This window comes from Alexandromys fortis, unplaced genomic scaffold (genome assembly GCF_014885135.2).
Source record: "Alexandromys fortis isolate MF-2015 unplaced genomic scaffold, M_Fortis_MF-2015_v1.1 scaffold_183, whole genome shotgun sequence".
In the NCBI taxonomy this organism is placed as follows: domain Eukaryota; kingdom Metazoa; phylum Chordata; class Mammalia; order Rodentia; family Cricetidae; genus Alexandromys; species Alexandromys fortis.
Genome location: NW_026068079.1, coordinates 3024088 through 3044104, shown reverse-complemented (window position 1 = coordinate 3044104; position 20017 = coordinate 3024088). Strand labels below are relative to the sequence as shown.

At 49.7% G+C, this 20017-nt stretch overlaps 1 protein-coding gene across 3 annotated transcripts in view; it reads left to right on the top strand.

Moving 5' to 3' along the window:
• Znf618 (zinc finger protein 618) overlaps nt 1-17784 on the top strand; it is a 174274-nt gene extending 156490 nt beyond the window's left edge. For all 3 annotated transcript variants that reach the window (XM_050121782.1, XM_050121781.1, XM_050121783.1), the window contains 4 exons: nt 1922-2002; nt 4579-4656; nt 14841-14942; nt 15362-17784. In XM_050121782.1, coding sequence (XP_049977739.1) covers nt 1922-2002; nt 4579-4656; nt 14841-14942; nt 15362-16878 — 1778 coding nt within the window. In that variant the 3' untranslated portion in view covers nt 16879-17784. The remainder of the gene's footprint in view (nt 1-1921; nt 2003-4578; nt 4657-14840; nt 14943-15361) is intronic.
• Nucleotides 17785-20017: the final 2233 nt, after the last annotated feature.

Genomic DNA, 20017 nt, shown 5'->3' with positions numbered 1-20017 from the left:
AAGTTCAAGTCCTACTTGGGCTACAGAGTGTGTTCAAGGCCAGACTGGGCAACTTGGTTAGACCCTGTCTTAAAGTAAGAGGAGGGTTGGGGATCTAGCTCAGGGGTAGAGTGACTGTGGGGGGCCTTGGGGTCAGCCCTCAGCATTAAAAGCCCTGGAGAGACTGGCTGTCATGGGCCCCCCCATCAGATGGCACGGCCATGCCTTCTGCCTTTGCTTGAGCTTTGTAGCTGGTGTTTTAAAGCCCTCAGCTTGCACTGAGAATTGTTCAGGGAGTTCGTGGCATTTGGCATTCATTGCATGTTGCTCTCTTCAGGCAAGTGTCCAGCAAGCATGGGCACACCAGCCACTGCCATTATCCTAGAGAATATGACTGTTGGTGTGAATATTACACCTGAAATACCGCATACTGGTTTCCAACCAGACGCCCTTGCACCAGGAAAGTCAAGCAATGGGGACTCAGTACGGGAGCTGGTGACCTGAGTTGCACTAAGTCATACTCATGTGCTAGTCCGAACAAGGATCTGCCTACCTGCCTGCCCTCCTGTGAACACAGGCTACAGTAGAGAAGGGGATCCCTTCCTTTCTAGAAGGGAAGCACCTGCCTCCAGTCAAGCCTCACATACTATCTTAGTGGACAGGAGGCTGCTAACTGGAGTTTGTTTGTCTGTCTGTTCAATGGGCAGTACCGCGCAGCCGCATGGCTCTGCGAGGATTAAAGACCATGATGGTAAAACTCGGACCCAGTGCCGGGCTTATAGTGGGTGCTGAAGCGTGAGAGCTCCTCCCCTCTGTAGCTAGAGAATGTGCTGTTACACATGCTGGACACAGAAGGAGCGTGGTCCTAACGCCAGCAGCCTCTACAGGCTATGGGAGACCTGGAAGTGGCAGTAAGAGAACTGAGCAGGCCTCTGGGGCTGCCTCTGCCTGCCTCAGCCTGCCTCTGCCTGCCTCTGCCTGCCTCTGGCCTCTGCCTGCCTCCGCCTGCCTCTGCCTGCCTCTGGCCTCTGCCTGCCTCTGGCTGCCTCTGGCTGCCTTTTGCACCCATCACCCAGTACACCCAGTACACCCAGCACTTTCCTGGGAAGGATGGACCGGTGAATGGTGTTCCTCTAGGTGGTTTCCCAGGAACAGCACTTGGAAGGAAATTACAGAACCCAGTATTTTTTAGGATACATTAATTGAAGCTCAGTGAGTCACCTTCTGGTTAGTTTCTCTGAGCCTGTGGTAACCTCATCCAAGCTGTTTAAAGGGTTTGGGCTGATTGAGTATCTCAAGTTGACTTTCCTGAGACCTGCATCTCCTAAATTAGCCATGCCCTCTAGTGCCTGGAGCACCGTGGAAAGGCTAGGTTATCTTATGCAGGTGGGGCTGTAACTATAGAGTTCTGCTTGCCAGAGCCTGTCTCTGCATTATGGGGTTTCCAGAGAGAGAGAGAGCGTGGATGATGGGGAGCCCTCAGAAAGCAGTCAGACATGGCTCACAGGGAACAGGGAGTTCAAACCTCCTCACCTGGTCTCTGGCCTTTTCCTTTCTGCTTGTTGTGCGTCTGTCCCAAGACATCCTTTATGCTTTGGGATACTTGCTGGGCCAGAGCTGCCTCCAGATAATGGGCTGTCATCCTTCATCCTCTTCTGTGGGGGCTGAAGCAGCAGAATCTGCCAGGGTAACAAAGCTCGTTTAAATGATTTGGCCGTACACATATGACCCTGACCTGTTTGCTGTCTTCTCGTTGGCCCTTAGGCAGGCCACTTCTTCCCCCTCTGTCCCTGTACCTCCCAGACACTACCCAGAGATGCTCTTGGGAACCAGGGGGCTCAGGGTTCTTGTTCTCCCAGCTCCAGGAACCCTCTGCCCACTCTGACCTGACAGACAAGCTGATCCCTCCCCTGTCGTTCTCATCCCCCCCTCCACCCAGCAGAAAGCACCTTCAGTCGGCGGGTAGAAGGCAAAGCACAGAACCACTTTGAAGAGACCAACAGCAGCTCACAGAATTCCAGCGGTGAGTGTGCCTGTGACAGGACATCACGTGTGACCTGAGAAGGGCGGCACTATGGGGTCTTCTGGTGCATGGTGGGAGGGGAACTGAGCAGGGGAATCAGAGACGATGGAGCCTGTGGAGAGCAGAAGGCCTTTGTGTCCATGGATGCTCTTCTGTGGCTGTCCCTTGTCCTCAGAGAGAGGAACTTCCTTAACCCCAAACTCGGGCATCAATTCGGCCAGCCCAGATGGATAGCCCTAAGAAAGTCAGTTGCTAAGTTAAAAGTAATGCCGTCACATGCTTCTTTTCAGGAGATGCAAAAGGGGTTCAGTAGAAAGACGGTTTACGGGAGCCAGAGGTCCCAGGTTCTGGACCCATGCTGGACCTGGGACCACAGAACAGATAGATGCTCTTCTAGCCCCTTCAGCACTATGGCTTTGCATGAGCACTCTTGATAGTGTTTGCTGCCACCTAGTGGCTGCCTCGTTCTGGATTCTAGTGGTACCTCAGAGCCTGCAGAAGAGAGAGCTTTGGACTCCAGGGTTTACCCTTGGCTGGAATGTGGCTGAGTGAGTGCCCCCGTGCCAACACTGCCTGATGTACACGGGCAATGGCGTGCATCTTAGCTACCATGGGCTTTAGCAAGGAGCACAGACATTAGGTGGAGGCTTCTGCCTAGTAATAAAAGCAACCACTCTGGATCCATTGCCTCCAGTGAGTGCTCCCGATGAGCCCTGATTCCTCCTTGGTGTTGAGTGCTTGAGGAGCAGAAACTGCCCCAGAGCACGCAGGCAGAGAGGAGGGTGCATTGCTTTGAGGCTTGTATGCTTTTTTTTCCCCTTTGATGTAAACCAAGCAATCGGCACAAGTTCCAATGCAGAGTGACCCTTCGAGCCTCTCTAAGGGGTTAGTCTAGGAGGGATGCCATGACCCGTACAAGGGCACAGAGGATTGAGTGGCAGCCTGGAATTAGAACCTGGTTTTCCTGGCAGGACTTGGACTCAGCCAAGTCCTGTTGCACCCCTCGCACCTCTCCTGACACCATGGCTGACGTTTGTTTGGGAACAGCACTGCCATAGGTGGCCGTGGCGGTGGCTGCTGCTGCTGCTGCTGCTGCTGCTGCTGCTGCTGCTGCTGGCAGCCACTGTTTATTGAGTGCTTACGACGTGGCTGGCATGTGTTCAGAGCTTTGTGTGTTGCATCTGCTTCACCCATACCACAATCCTGTGGGCATAGTGTTCCCTTTATCCCCACTTTCTGGATGAGAAGACTGAGGCTCAGGATAACTCCATTGTAGCCCCAGGTTCCCCAGACTGTAGGTAGAGCCAGGACCGCCTACTCTGCCTGCGCTTCACTTTTGCTGCCTATTACATTGGAGGCTGTGCCAACCTCACCTCTGGCAATGCCAGCAAATACCATCCAGGGCTACTCAGGTACCAAGCACTCCCATCCTACTGTCAGAAGCTGGGGACAGTTTCCAACATTCTGTCACCAAGTGTATGGCCTTACGGGCATCGTACCTACATCCTACAGCCTCACTGTCAGAGCACCCTAGAGAAATGGCCCTACCAGCACCGTGCGGTACCTCCCTTCTCACAGGTTGCCTGCCTACCCAGAGTGCCCCCTGGCTCAGCCCCAGGACTGAAGAAAACCTTAGCTAAATTGTTTCTCTTTCGCAGAAACTGCAAGTCCCTTGATTTCCAATCCTTTCCCTCTCCTGCAGAGTAAGTGATGCTCCTGCTGGGGGGCTGGAGAGGACAAGGCAGGTCAGGGAATGAACACTCCTGCCTCACGAGACTTGGACAGGCCTTGGGCCGCCCTCCATGGGGCCAGCAATAGTCTGTGGAGGCTGCAGAGGGCCCGGGAGGGTGCAGGGGTGTGCGCAGGTTGTCAGAATCCTGAGCACACAGGAGGGAGAACAGGTTTACCCACTCCTGGATGACCAGAAGCCTCAGGACTTTTCTTCCAAGCCGTCCTCCTCCCTCTTGCCCTCCACGTCTACCTATTAGTGTTTTGTTTCCTTCTTCCTCCCTCTTGGCCAGGTACTGGTGGAGTCCTGAATACGCAGAGCTGATGGTGCAGGTGCAGCTTGTCGCCCTCAGCCCAGCCTCCTCCTTTTCTCCAGTCCTACTCCGCGGCTGCACTTCCTCCAGCTCTTTTCTCTCTTACCCTCCCATTGTGAGTTTCCATGTTCATTTGCGCATCTGCTCACTCCTTCTGTCCATAGCAGTGGCCCGTGTGTGGTGCCATGGGCAGGGGGCTGAGCTGTGGACCGCAAGGGGCACAGAGTGTTTCCTGAGAGCTCCCAGTGCCTGGATGTTGTCCTTTCCTGTGCGCTCAGAGCAGTGCCTGGCATGAAGTAAGCACTTGATAAGGAGCAGGCCCCTTGCGAGCAGCCTGTCTCTGCCGGTCTTCCCTTCTCTGTGTTTCTGCCTCTCCACAGCGTTTCCCTCTCCAGGCTAGTGACAGGCCAGTGGATAGGCTGGGCTCTGGGCCCCAAGTATGCATCTGGGTCCCCCACCTTCAAAGCTGCCTGCAGCCCAGTATCAGGGTGCCTGGGTATGAGCCACCTGTCACATGTCACCTGTCTTCCCCAGAACCCTACACATGCGGTGCCTGCGGTATCCAGTTCCAGTTCTACAGCAACCTGCTGGAGCACATGCAGTCCCACGCAGGTAAGGCCAAGGGGACCCAAACATACAAACGGAAGTGACGAGCAGAGCCCGATCAGAGTACACACCCCTCCCCATCTCGCCCATAACCCAGCACACACATAATGCTTCCACTTCCTGGGCACCCACCCTCTGAGCTCCCAGCCACTGACTAGTCCAAGCTCTGGGATCTCAGCTCCAGCTCAGGATGGGTTGGAGGTGGGGGTGGAAGAAGGGCTCCCGAGAGGTTGCAGGCCAGGAAACGAGACCTGGAAATGGGTATTGTCAACAGGAGCAGAGGCTTGGGTAGAGAAGCCATCAGTTGCTCGGGTCTTCCCCAGGCATTCCTGTGTACTGACCATTCTTTCTCTCCAAAGCCCCAGAGCTCAGTGGAGCTCTTGGAGGAGTTAGCTGTGAGGTGTTGAGGCTGTTGCAGGCTTCTAGGCCTGAGACACTGACTGCTCCACCTCGCAGGTTCAGGCTTTTGCTGTCAACCCTCTGAGCCTGTCTTCACTCTTGCAATGCACAGCACAGGCGTTCCGTTTCCCAGCCTGCACCTGCAGACTTCAGTTACAGTGGCACCAGCTTCTGGTCCAATCTGTGCTTAGTCGGAGGATGTGTCAGTAGGGAGAGTCCCTAGTCCCCAGCATTTCCACAAACAGTCACTCTGTCCCCACACAGCCATTGCAAGAAGCCTGGCTGGGGACCTCCCATGTGGGTACTCAGGGTCTTTCTTCTCTGTAGGTGTGGGGAGAGGGAAGGAGATACACACATGACACAGTTCTTTCATGCTCAGTTTCTGTGGGTGGGCAGTTAGGAATATGACCAGCCTGAATCTGTGCAGAAGGGTGCCAAGAGCCTCTGCCCAGGAACAACCCAGCTCTTGCAAAAGGAACCATCTGGGCAAAGAGGCAGCTATCACCTGTCCCTCGGACAGTTCTTGGGGCAGTAGAAACAACATGTGAAGTGAGTGGCAGTGTGCACCTACATTCTCTGCCCGCCTGAGACAGGAGAATCACAAACTCAAAGTCATGTTAGGTAATATTGTAAAACCTTGTTTCAAAAAAAATCAAAGAAATAAAAAGAAATATTATATAAAATGTAGGTGATCCATGATGGGGGCCGAGTAGTTGGCACTGTTGGTACTGCCTGTTGCTACTGTTTGTGTCTCTGAGGTTTACAAAGCCTCCAGATTGAGCCTGACTAGCACACACTTTACAGATTGTCTTAGTCGCTGTTCTGTTCCTTTAAAGGGACACCATGACCATGGCAACTCTTAATAAAAGAAAGCATTTAACTGGGGTAGCTGACAGTTCAGAGGTTTAGCCCATTATCATCATGGTGGGAACATGACTGCACTCAGGCAAACATGGCGCTAGAGAAGTAGCTGAGAGTTCTTTATCTGGATCCATAGGTACCAGGAAGAGAGACATACTGGCCCTAACTTTGGCATTTGAAACTCCAAAGGCACCCCCAGTGACACATTTCCTCCCATGAGGCCCCACCCCAACAAGGTCACACTTCCTAATCCTTCTCAAATTAGTGCCACTCCCTGATGACCAACAATTCAAGTACGTAGGCCTGTGGGGACCATTCTTATTCAAACCACCACATTCCACTCCCTGGCCCCCATAGGCTCGGAGCCATACCCTAAGGCAGACATGCATTTAGCCCAACTTCAGAAGTCCCCATAGCCTATCACAGTCTCAACAGTGAGCATCCAAAGTTGTAAGATTCATTACAGTCTCTTAATTGTAAACCTCTCTAAAACCAAAATCAAAAAGCAGATCGCATGCTTCCAACACACAATGGCACAGATATGCATCACCATTCCAAAAGCAGGAAAGGGAGCGTGGGGTGGAAACACCGTACCACAGCAAGACTAAAGGTCAGCTGGGTAAACACATTCCTTATCTTCATGTCTGATGTCATAGTGCCCTTCAGATCTCCAACTCCTTCTAGCTTTGTTGACTGCAGCACATTTGTTCCACACCCCGTCTGCAGCTCTTCTTGGCTGAATCTCATGGCTCTGGCATCTCCACCATCTTGTATTTTTTCCTTCCTCAGCTTGCTCCTTTTCATACTAGATCTGCATAAAACTGACCATGAATAACCATGTGACACATTTATTGAAAATTTCTTTTGCCAGTACCAGTAATCCAAAACTCTTCAATTTGGATTCAAGCAGATTTTTCAGACAAAATCAAAAAGTAGCCACATTCTTTGCTAAAGTATCACAGAAATGATCGCTAGGCCCTTTCTTAATATTCTTCCCCCTCTGAAACTTCCTGAGCCGAGCCCCCAGTTCAGCTCACCCTCAGCACCGTCTTCCATGCTCCTACTAATATAGTCCATCAAGCCCCACTTAAAGCGGTCACCTGATTCCTAATCCAGTGTCCCGAAGTCAACATTCCACCCCCAAGCAGTACGATTGGGCCTGTCACAGCAACACCCCACTGCCTGCTACCAGCTTCTGTTCTAGTTTCTGTTGCTGCGAAGAAACACCATGACTGCAGTAACTCTTATAAAACACTTCACAGAGGTCTTGCTTACAGTTTCAGAGGTTCAGTCCATTGTCCTCATGGCAGGGAGCGTGGTGGCACACAGGCAGACCTGGTGCTGGAGAAGGAGCTGAGAACTCCGCACACAGATCCACAGGTAGCAGGAAGAGGAGAGAGTCACTAGGCCTGATTTTGACTTTGGAAACATCAAAGCCCAGCCCCAGTGACTTACACAGGGGCACAGCTACCCCAAAAGGCCACACCTCCTAATCCTTCTCAAGTAGTGCCACTCCCTGATGACTAAGCATTCGATATATAAGCCTGTGGGTACCATTCTTATTCAGACCACCACACAAAGTTATACTCCACCAGCTAATGTGATGCTACTCCAGCCTGCGTTCACTCGTTTCAAGGTGTGTGCTCCACATGAGGCACTAATTCATATTGCTTGGGGGCCTCCCCCCACTCAGAAATCACTCCAGATGCAACCAAGCTATGAGTGGTGCTCAGGACTCTGGGGCTCTAGTTCTGCTCCCTAGGTCCTGTGAGACCTCAGGCAGGAAACTGTTCCAGTCTCCAAAGCAAAGGCACACAGACTCCTGTTGCCTGGTGTGTTTGCCCCACTCGCAAGTGTTTCCCATCTCCCGGTGACTCCATGGTAAGCCGGGAATGGTTCGAAGCATTTAGGATGCTTAGCACTCCAGGGAAACTTACAGCCCTGGAGTGGTGGTAGCTGAGGTCCTGCTCTTTGGATACCAAGCTCACAGCCCAGCTTCCCACAGTTAACTCGTATTCATCCACACCCCTTCCATCTGCCTCTCTCTGTCTCTCTGTCTCTGTCTCTGTCTCTCTCTCTCTCTCTCTCTGTGTGTGTGTGTGTGTGTGTGTGTGTGTGTGTGTGTGTGTGTGTGAGTTTGTGTGTGTGGTCTCCTGGGCTTTCCCCTGTTTCTACCAATTGGGGAAGCTGTAATTAGGCGTGAGTCTGTATGTGGATGCTTCTCCATCACTCCTGCAGTTGGAAAACAAAACCATTATGATGCAAGTATGCCTGAGCCAGGAAGTGGCCCTCACTATTCTTCAGCATCTTGGCTTGCTCTGAGTTACTGAAGAGCTTCTTTGTGCTGGTCCAGCGCAGCCAGAGAATGCCGTCCAGTGCAAAGCCAGGCGGAATCCCAGCCAGACTAAATCAGGATTAAAGGATTGGCTTCATAGAGGGAAATTAAGTGTTGTGAGCTGCGCAGTTCCCAGCACCACTGATAAGGGGGATCAGCCTCCAGTACACCAATCTCATTAGAGCTGCTGAATGGCACGGGCTAATTCACACGAGTAAACTTACGTGCTGGAGGGAACCTGTCTTCCCTGCTGGCAGTGCAGTCATGATGCCGACTGTGGTTAGTGATGCCTGCCAGTGTCGGGTATGTGCTGACTGTGGTACATGGAGCTCTACAAGTTTGACTTCCCATCTTTTTTATAACGGTCCAGAAAACACAACTGCTGGCCCAACGCATAAGAACTGCCTAACATCATTTCACTGATACTTGCTGGCAGGTCTTGGTCTGAGAGTTTTAGACATGTTCACCACTTAATTCCCAAATGCCACCTTACTGCCATTTCACAGAAGGGGACACGGAAGAGCTGGGGAAATGGCTGTCAGTACAGTGTTTGCCTTGTAAGAATGAGAATCTCATTCTCCAAACCCACATAGAACAGCCAGGCGTGGCAATACACACTTGTTATCCTATTTTGAAAAGTCAGAGACTGGTGAATTGAACGTTGGGACTCCCTGGCCAGCCAGCTTGGCCCATCCAGTAAAGTATGTAAGGTACATGTTAGTGTTAGACCCTGTCTTCAAAGAAGGTATGGGGAAGAGCAGGCAAGGTTGTCCTGCAGCCTTCAGTCACAGCACACACCCATGCACCTGCACGTCTGCATCCAGACACCAAGAAAAATAATCTGAAGCCACAGTGGTTCAATCCACTTGCCGAGGTTATAAAATCAGTGCTGATAGATCAGTATTCTCTCTGGGGGTGAGCTCCTTCCAGATTACATGGCTAACATCCGCACTGATGCTGCTGTCTGTCCCGGTGCGGTCAGTGGACTTGAGCCCTTGCAGACCTCACCAGGACGGTGAGAGCACAGCTAAGAGGCACCAGGAGGCTCTCCAGAGAATAAATGAAGTCTGTGTTGTGGGTTGAGGAGGCGGCCACCTCTGATTTCTGGTGCCTTGAGCCACTTCCTGACTTTGGGGTTCGTTTCCACTGGGAGAGCTTCTCAAGCCTTCCTCCCAAGTGAGGGTTGCAGGGGTGATGTATTCAGACTGTGGTTCATTCTGAGACAGCCTGGTAGGTACCTATTACTCCATCACCTGTTGGAGGAACAGGTTGAGTATCGCTCTTCTGAAATGCCTGGAGCAGAGGATTTCAGACTTCACAAACTTTAGTCTGGGGGATGTGAATATATACAGAATGTGTTCACATTACTCTCATTCTCTACCTCTCTCAACTTCCTCCACTCCTGTCTGTTCACCACCCCAAACCAAAGCACTTCCTCCCATTCACATCTGTTTTGTTTTGTGACTCTCGGAATTTAACTACAGCTATCTGTGTGACCGTGACTGGTTCTGTGTGACCATGGCTGGTTCCGTGTGACTGTGGCTGGTTCTGTGTGACCACAGGTGGTTCTGTGTGACCGTGGCTGGTTCTGTGTGACCATGGCTGGTTCTGTGTGACCACAGGTGGTTCTGTGTGACCGTGGGTGGTTCTGTGTGACCACAGGTGGTTTTGTGTGACCGTGGTGGTTCTGTGTGACCATGGGTGGCTCTGTGTGACCATGGCTGGTTCTGTATGACCGTGGTGGTTCTGTGTGACTGTGGGTGGTTCTGTGTGACTGTGGGTGGTTCTGTGTGACCGTGGTGGTTCTGTGTGACTGTGGGTGCAGTGGATGGTTCTGTGTCAACTTGACACAAGCTAGAGTCATCAAAGGAAGGAGCCTCAGCTGAGGAAATGCCTCCATGAGATCCAGCTGTAAGGCATTTTCTCATTAGTGATCAGTGGAGGAGGGCCTAGCCCATGGTGGGTGGTACCATCCCAGGCTACTGGTCCTGGGTTCTGTAAGAAGGTGGGCTGAGTAAGCCATGAGAAGCAAGTCAGTAGGCAACATTCCTCCATGGCCTCTGCATCAGCTCCTGCCTCCTGGATCCTGCCCCGTGTGAGTTCCTGTCCTGACTGCCTTCTGTGGTGAACCACAATGCTGAAGTGTTGGGCTTTTCTTCCCTAACCCGTCCTCTGGTCACGGTGCTTTGTTGCAGCAGTAGAAACCCTAACTAAGACAGTGGGTTTAGAACTATCTATTGGTGAGCTTAGCAGTGGATTCACAACTGAAGATGGTTGTTCCCTCATCTTCCAGAGTCTGTGATAGCCCTTCTCACATCCATGGCTGCTTGTTGTCAGGGCGAGGCTTATGCAGGTCCAGTGCAGGTTACTACAGCTGCTGTGGGTTCGTGACTAATGGTTGTGTCGTGCCTAGGTCACATTTTTCAGTCCTTTTCCCTGTCTTGCAGCTCTTTCATTCTTCCTGACCCCTTAACCCCTTGTCCTTGGTGTTCCCAGAGCCTTAGGAGGGGTAGTATACTTTTTTTTTTTTTTAGGGATGGGCACTCAGACATCACTTACTCTCAGTACCTTGGGCAGTCCTGAGTCTCTGCAGTCACCTCTATTCACCGAAAAGAGGCTTATCTCGGGCTAAGAGTAACTTTGTCTATTTGTGTAAAAGAGGTGCTTAGTCATTTTAGTCAAAGAACAGTTCTGAGTTATACCCTTGGGCCTATGACTTTGCCGAGTATGGATCGTTGACCTGGCTTTCAATACTAAGCATGAATTGCTTCCTGTGGAGTGACTGAATTGAATTGAATCATAGGTGATTAGTTGATTACATGAGTTGTGCCATTAGTACTCAGGTGGGCACATCTTCTCTAGAAGTTTGGTTTTGTAGTTAGTAAGATTCACAGCTAGGGAAGTCCTTTGATGCCTTTTCTACTAGGGTTACCTGCATGCATCACAACATCTGGCTCTTTGGAAGTGAGCCAGGAAGGAGGAAGTTTCCCAGCTGAGCTCCAGCGACTCTCTGTTTTCTAAGTGATGTATGTAGAGTCTGCAGCATAGGCACTTACACTCTAGTTTTGATTGGCAGCCAAGAGGACTACAAGAGCCTGAGTTGTTTGGGGGCCTGACCAACTCTTTTGGAGGTACCCAAATTTTGTGTGGAATTTTGTATGGTAACTCACTGCCTATAGGAGAAGCATTATCAAGTCATGACGGATGTCTCTCATCAATCTGCCTTTTATATTTTTTTAATATTTATTTATTATGTATACAATATTCTGTCTGTATGCCTGAAGGCCAGAAGAGGGCGCCAGACCTCTTTACAGATGGTTGTGAGCCACCATGTGGTTGCTGGGAATTGAACTCAGGACCTTTGGAAGAGCAGGCAATGCTCTTAACCACTGAGCCATCTCTCCAGCCCCTGCCCTTTATATTTTTATATAAAAACAATGGCAATGGGTTTTTGATCCTACTGCACCTATTGGCTTTGTGGGAGACTAGGCAGTTTGGATGCTCACCTTACTAGACCTGGATGGAGGTGGGTGGTCCTTAGACTTCCCACAGGGCAGGTAATCCTGATTGCTCTTTGGGCTGACTAGGGAGGGGGGCTTGATTGAGAGAGGGAGAGGGAAATGGGAGGTGGTGGCGGGGAAGAGTTAGAAATCTTTAATAAATGAATAAAAATTAAAAATAAAAATAAAATAGGTTGCTTAAAAATTGCATTACAAAATAGTAAAAATTTTAGGGCTTTTTTTTTTTTATATATCCCATGTTTTGGCTAACCCTTGCCCTCTCTATCCCCATCCACCACTCCCCATCCCACTTCTGCCCCCAGGGTTGCCACTCTCTACTTTTCTTTTCCTGTGCTCTGGTGCCCTCCCCTCCCCTCTGTTTTGTTTTGTTTTTGAAGCCGGTTTCTCTGTGTAGCCTTGGCTTTCCTAGAACTCACTCTGTAAGCCTGGCTGGCCCCAAACTCCTGGAGATTTGTCTGCCTCTGCCTTTCAAGCGCTGGGATTAAAGGTGTGTGCCCTCATTTCCTGGCTTTATCACACCCCACATTACCGCACACACACACCCACCCCTGCTCCCACCCACATCCTGAAATCCTCTTTCTCATCTCCAGGCTAAAGCTGGAGTATAAGCTGGAATTTGCATTTAAAAGAGACAGTGTGGTATTTCTCCCGTCTGGGTAATCTCATTCAGTATATTTTTTCTTTCCAGTTCCAGTCATCTACCTGAAAATGTCATAATTTAATTTTTTATAGTTAAATGAAATTCCATTGTGTATTTGTGCCACATTTTCATTAGCCATTCATCAGCTGATGAACATCTAGACTGCTTTCATTTCCTGGCTGTTGTGAATCCAGCAGCATTGAGCATGGGTGTGCAAGTGTCTCTACAGTGTAATGTAAGATATTTGGGGCATATGCCCAAGGGAAATAGAGCTGGGTCATCTGGTAGCTTAATTTCTAGTTCTTTGTTAGTGTATGTTTTTTATTTATTTGAGAAACCCTATTTCCAACATGTCTGCCCTAGTTTACAGTGAAACTAGATCTCTATCTTTCATCTCGCACAAAACTCAACAACCTTAGCATGAGAGTTAAAACCCCAGAACCTGCGGGGAGGAAGTGGGGAGTGCACCTCAATAGTGGAGACCCCAGAACCTGCGGGAAGGAAGTGGGGAGTGCACCTCAATAGTGGAGACCCCAGAACCTGCGGGAAGGAAGTGAGGAACACACCTCAATAGCTGGACTTTCTGAGCAGTACTCACAGCTCAGGGACTAGACCAACAGTGAATCAATGCAATTTCCTGAAACTAAAATGTTTCTGTACAGCAAAGGAATCTATTAGAATAAAGAGACAGCCTACAAAATGGAAGAAAAAATTCTATCTGTATATTGGGCAGAGGATTAGTGTCTAGAAAGAGCTCAATAAATGAACATGAAGAAAGCAAGCAATCCAATTAGAAGGGGGTTATGGAATTAAGCAGAGAGTTTTCAAAAGAAGAAATACAGATGGCAAATGAACACTTTTGGAAGTGTATAGCATCCTCAGTGCAGGGAAATGCAGATTAAAACTGCTTAAGATTTTATCTCCTGGGGCTGGGGAGCTGGCTCAGTCATTTAAAGCACTGGCCGCTCTTGCAGAGGACCCAGGTTCAATTCCCCACTCCCACACGACAGCTTTCAACTGTCTGTAACTCCAGTCCAAGAGGATCCAGCGCCCTCTTCTAATCTCAACAGAGACATGCAAACAGGCAAAACATAAATACACATAAAGTATTTTTAAATGCTGAATTAGAAGATCCCATCTCCAGTCAGAATGGCTACCGTCAAACAATGGCAATAGTAGTCTCATAAAATGAGTTGTGGGGTAATCTTACTACCATGTTTTCTAGAAGGATTTGTATAGAATTTATATTATTACTTAAGTTTTTCATAAAAATCAACCAGTGAACTTTTAAGTGTTCTTTATGGGAATTACTTAACTATGAGTTGTTTCTTTAATGGGCACAGAATTTCAAATTATCCATTTCTTCTGGGATGAGCTTTGTTTCTTTGTGTCTTTGAGGTGTTTGTCTTGCCTAACTTGTTGAATTAATTAGCCTAAAGTTTATAGTTACTTTTCGTCCTTTTGGCATCTGTGGGCTCTGTGGTGATGACTTATTTTCTTTCTTTGTCCTGATGGTCTGTAGACTCTGGTCAGAACTTTATCAAGTAGACTGATCTTTACAAAGAATTGGTGTTTGTTTTTATTGGTTTTGCTCTTTTATGTTTGTCCATTTTCTACTTCATTCATTTGTGTTTCTGCTGAGTTATTTATTCTCCTTACTTTTGGCTCAAGTTGCTTATTGTTAGACCTCTTTTTAAAAATATTTGTTTTATGTGTATATGTCTGGATAAGTGAATGCCACATGTATGTGAGATGCCTGTGGAGGCCAGGAGAGGTCACTAGAGCCCTTGGAGCTGGAATTAGTGTAGAGAGCTATAGAACACAGCCTTCTGGGAGATTAGTATATACTCCTAACCCCTCAGTCATCTCTGCAGCCTGTACATAGACTTCCTGTTGTCTGCTCAATCCATGTATGTTCTTCCCCCAACCCTTTTATGCTCAGTAACAGTTGGTAAGAGAAATAAGTCAGATCTCTAGTGGTAATTTGTCTATTTGTGTCAATTCAGTTTTCTCTTTTGTGTTTAAAGCTACGTGTGTTTTTAAACTCATATTCTAGGTAAAGTGGCCAGTTCGTCGTCATACAGATTCTCTTGTTACCCCAGCAACATTTGTTCTGGTCTGATTATCTAGTATACCTTGAAGAAGTGGGAGATGGTGAGACATTTTGGAGTACTTGGGGTGCACACACACTTCAGGGCTGTATTTTGTTCTAAGAGTCATCTGTGTCCTGGCCTCTTCCCTGTCATCTCCATAGTCCTTTCTGAAGTTGTGTGGTAGCCATACCATGGTCCTCAGTTTCCAGAGTGTGCAGGTGAGGCTGTGAAAGCATAGACAGTTTCTGAGAAGCCTGAACTGAACTCCCTGGGGTCGTGCGTTGCTTTCCCTATGGCCCCCTTAGCCTTCAGAGTAATGCCTTGTCCCATTGTACCTGCAGCGGACAGTGAGAACAACATGGCCTCCAGCCAGTCCCGATCTCCACCTGCTGCGGTGGAGGAGAAGTGGAAGCCTCAGGCCCAGAGGAACAGTGCCAACCACAGTAGGTCCCAGTGCATGTTTGTGTCCAAATCACTACATAATGCCAGAATCATAACTAGAACCCCACATTTTCACAGTTTTCCTAAGTTCTTCTCTTGACGCTGTCCCTAAAACACATTACTCAAGAAAGACTCCTATGTAATTCCTGTTGAGGAAAAGGTTGTGTTCAAAGGTTTAGGTGCTTGGCACCTGTGGCAAGTATGTTGCACACATACCACTATACACAGTTCTCATGCCCATGGCATTATTACTCAGTCATAGAACTTTATCCCTATGGTGCCGTCAGTTGTTAAAAGCAGACCACACCAATTTGTATGCAAGTCTCAATAAATCTTCATACTAGCCCTTTAGAGTATTACTACTGCCAAGTTAAACTTTGAATGTCAAAAGTAATCCTTCTTTCGTTGTGTCCCCTGCCAGCCACAACTAGTGGTTTGACACCCAACAGTGTAATCCCTGAGAAGGAGCGGCAGAACATTGCAGAACGGCTACTGCGGGTCATGTGCACTGACCTGGGTGCGCTGAGCGTGGTCAGTGGGAAGGAGTTCCTCAAGTTGGCCCAAACCCTGGTAGACAGTGGCGCCCGCTATGGAGCCTTCTCAGTCACCGAGATCCTGGGCAACTTTAACACTCTAGCACTGAAGCACCTGCCACGCATGTACAACCAGGTGAAGGTGAAGGTGACATGCGCCCTGGGCAGCAATGCCTGCCTGGGCATTGGTGTCACATGCCACTCCCAGAGTGTAGGCCCTGACTCCTGCTACATCCTTACGGCCTACCAGGCTGAGGGCAACCACATCAAGAGTTATGTGCTAGGCGTGAAGGGTGCAGACATTCGTGATAGCGGTGACTTGGTGCATCACTGGGTGCAGAACGTGCTGTCAGAGTTTGTGATGTCAGAGATCCGGACTGTGTATGTAACGGATTGCCGGGTGAGCACATCTGCCTTCTCCAAGGCTGGCATGTGCCTTCGCTGCTCAGCCTGTGCCTTGAACTCAGTGGTGCAGAGTGTGCTGAGCAAGCGGACACTGCAGGCCCGCAGCATGCATGAGGTCATCGAGCTGCTCAATGTGTGTGAGGACTTAGCAGGCTCCACGGGCCTGGCCAAGGAGACCTTTGGCTCTCTGGAGGAGACATCACCCCCACCCTGCTGGAACTCAGTAACAGACTCACTGCTTCTGGTCCATGAGCGCTATGAGCAGATCTGTGAGTTCTATAGCCGTGCCAAGAAGATGAACCTCATCCAGAGCCTCAACAAGCACTTGTTGAGCAACCTGGCCGCCATCCTGACACCTGTGAAGCAGGCAGTCATCGAGCTCAGCAACGAGAGCCAGCCCACCTTGCAGCTGGTGCTGCCCACCTACGTCCGGCTGGAGAAGCTCTTCACAGCCAAAGCCAACGACGCAGGCACTGTCAGCAAGCTCTGCCATCTCTTCCTAGAAGCTCTCAAGGAGAACTTCAAGGTGCACCCAGCCCACAAGGTGGCCATGATCCTGGATCCCCAGCAGAAACTGCGGCCAGTGCCACCCTACCAGCACGAGGAGATCATCAGCAAGGTGTGTGAGCTCATCAATGAGGTGAAGGAGTCCTGGGCCGAGGAGGCCGACTTTGAGCCTGCCGCCAAGAAGGCGCGCTCAGCTGCAGGCGAACACCCCACAACTCAGGAGGATGACCGGCTGGGCAAGAACGAAGTGTATGACTACCTTCAGGAACCTCTCTTCCAGGCCACTCCTGATCTCTTCCAGTACTGGTCATGTGTGACCCAAAAGCACACGAAACTCGCCAAGCTTGCGTTCTGGCTCCTGGCTGTTCCTGCTGTGGGGGCTCGAAGCGGGTGTGTAAATATGTGTGAGCAAGCACTTCTGATTAAAAGGAGGCGGCTGCTTAGTCCAGAAGACATGAACAAGCTCATGTTTTTGAAATCTAACATGCTTTAAGACTCGACTTTGGGGAAAACAAACAGACAAAAGATGAAAAGAAAAACATTAAGAAAACACACACAATACTGTCACAAAGAAATTTAAGTTCTAAACACTGTGGAACCTCATTGTAAATGCCCCTGGAAACTTAAGTGCTTTTTTTTTAGTGTATGTGTGTGTGTGCGCGTGTGTGTGTGTGTGTGCACATGTGTCCACACCCACACATGTGACATTGCATGGGTAAAGGGTGTGGGGAGCTCATGCTTCAGTGCACAGGCAGAGCACGCACACACACTCACACACACACACAAACCTGGTGTGTGTACACATGCCTGTTCTCGGGCATGTGTGCATTGAGCTGGGTGTGTCAGGAAAGCCGAGAGACTGGGAAAGCGGATGGTTTCACTTTCCTCGGGCAGGGGCTCAAAGGACTCCATTTTCAGGTGTGCAGAGTGGGAGAAGCTGAGATTGTGAAATATTCAGGCAGCTGAGTGGCTTGAAGTCCCCTCCCCATCTCCAGCCCTTCCTTTGCGTTCCTCCGACCCCTGAACCCGTGGCCCCCTCCTCTGCCGCAGCTGCTCATCAGATGGACAGTTTCTGCACTGGACTTCATTCCTTGTTTCACCTTCAGGGCATTAAGCTGCTGTACCTGTGACCTCCCCCTGGGATGTCTGGGGCAGCTGCCTTAGATACACACTATCTATCTCCCCAAGTCAGGAAAGGAGACTTGAAAAATAGAAAACTGATGTTTTACTTTTTAATATAAGAGAGAGAGAAAAAAAAGACATTTTTTTCCAGAGATGTATAGCTGACTCTACACACAAGGTTTTTTGTTTTTGTTTTTGTTTTTTCCTCCAATGCAATTTTTTATCTCTCTGGGGATTCAGTTTCTTTTCACCTTTGATTTAGACTGCTGGGAGGCAATGAATGTTGTAGCTTACGTTCTGCAGTTTTGTTTTGTTTGGTTTACTTGCCCCTTTTTTGATGACAAGTCACACTGTAAACTAAGCTCATCTCAGAGGCAGTGATCAGGACGCACATGGCAGCGGTCAAGCATATGGCTGTGCGTCTGGGGTAGGGAGTTGAGAGGAGTCGTGGTTCCTTGGCTGTGGCTTTGGTAGAAGCCATAGTCGGCAGCGTGTGGCTTTAGGGGTCGGGAATGTCAGCAGGAGGCCACTGCCTGGTTTCTGCCTGTGGTAGTGTGTGTGTCCACCTCTTGAATGTTCATCTCCATATGACTCACCACATCCTAACCTCCAGCTCTTCAGGGACCATCATATATTCCACGTCTGTGTCTGCCAGACCCACAGTCTCTCTCCCTCTCTCCCCTGGGAGTCTGTAGCCCTCAGAGGTCCCCACAGGCACCGCAGACCTGCAGTCAGGGCATTGGTGTGGCACAGTACGTTGCTGGTTGAACACTTGGCATCCTGTGGGCATGAGCTTGACTGAACGCTGTGAAAGGGGTTGTTAGCCCTTGCTGCTGATTCCCCTGGATGGGAACTCGTGTTCTACACAGTCCAGATGCCAAGAGGGGACAGATGAGCACAACCTCCCCATAAATAAAGAACTTGGTGTCCCTGGTCCTCCGGTGACCACAGCTGTGGGATGAGCTTGCATGCACATCAGGCTGAGAATGGCCACCCCTGTTGGTTATTTGCAAAAGCACCTCTACCACTTGGGGCTTGGACTGGCCCCCTCTTTCCAGTCCTAAAGCATTACTCAACTGAAAGATACCTCGACTTCAAAAGCACTGTACCCAGAGCCCTGTCTCCAGATCCCCAACAAGAGGGGTGAAGATGGTTTAAAAACTCAAAGGCTTCTTGTTATGTTCCCAGTTCCAAAACACTATCCTTGAGGAGTAAGCCTGCACTCTTTGCCTCAACAGACTGCCCGAGCTCTCCTGCTGATTCTCAGATTCACAATAGAGCAGAGAAGACTGTGTCCAGTTCACTCCAGCTTTGTTCTCAGGAACCTCCACACAGTCTCTACTCCAGGGCAAGTTCTGGGCGATTCCATCATAATGTCTTCAATTTGGGTCTTAGCACCAGAGGAACCTCTGTTCACAGTGGAGAAATCTAGACAGGAACTGAATGTCACTCCCTGAAGAATGTAGGAATGTTTTCAGACTTGGGACATTCCAGAAGGTGGGCTCTGGTTGGCTAATGGTGGACGCCTCCAATCTCCCTCAGCTGTTGGGAAAGGGGCCACAACCTGACACTTGTAGGCACACTGGAAGCTGGGTGCTCAGTGCAGTCAGTGAGAGCCGAAGCTGAGCTGAGCTGCTGTTGCTGGCTCACATCAGCCAAGCCCGCGTGGGCTGGGCTGAGCTGCTGTTGCTGGTTCACATCAGCCAAGCCTCCGTGTGCATTTCAAGCATTCTTTTTGAAGCATGGAACATTTGCCCTCCAGAAAGAAAACTGGTGTTAAACTCCAGGCATCAGGTCATAGGCTGTCACTTCCTGTCCAGTTCGTTCACACCTAGACTCTGTCCCTGGGCTTTGATCGCCTCCTTAGGTCCAATGCGAGCCCCAATTAATCCTCAGAACCTGTCTCCCAGGCCACCTTGTCCTCACAGATTATAAAGTGGCAGGCTGTCAATCATTTCTCTCTAGTATCAACCGGAAAGACTGTGCCTATCACATGGTGCACATCCTGCAACCAACAGCTCATAAACCCAAAGATCTCCCGGGTTCATCCACAGGCCCCCGCAACAGCAATAGCCATCTTACCAAATTCTAGTTCAGCCAAAGCACTAAGATAGGTTCGCCTGGGCTGGCCCTGACCTTCAGAAAGGTCTTTGTCATCTGCCTCCTCGTTCTGAGACCACTAAAGTTCTATACCATACGCTTTGGGGACTGGGAGGCCAGGAAGCTGGGCCATTTCTATCTCTGTTCTCATAGCTTACCTTGAGCTGTGTGATTCCCTGGCCAAAAATTGTCTTTGCTTTGACATCTGTGAACCCAAACATGGAAGTAGAGAAGATGAACGTTCATTAGCAATGTTCTCTGCAAAGTTGAGGTCACTCATGAAGCCCGAGCCAGGGACTGTGACTTGTTTGCCTGGTGGTTCACTGCTCAAGAGGTCTCAGGTCTGTGAGGGGCAATTGTACACGGAAGCCCTTGTTCTTAGCGTGGCTGTGTTCCCAGGACCCAAGTCT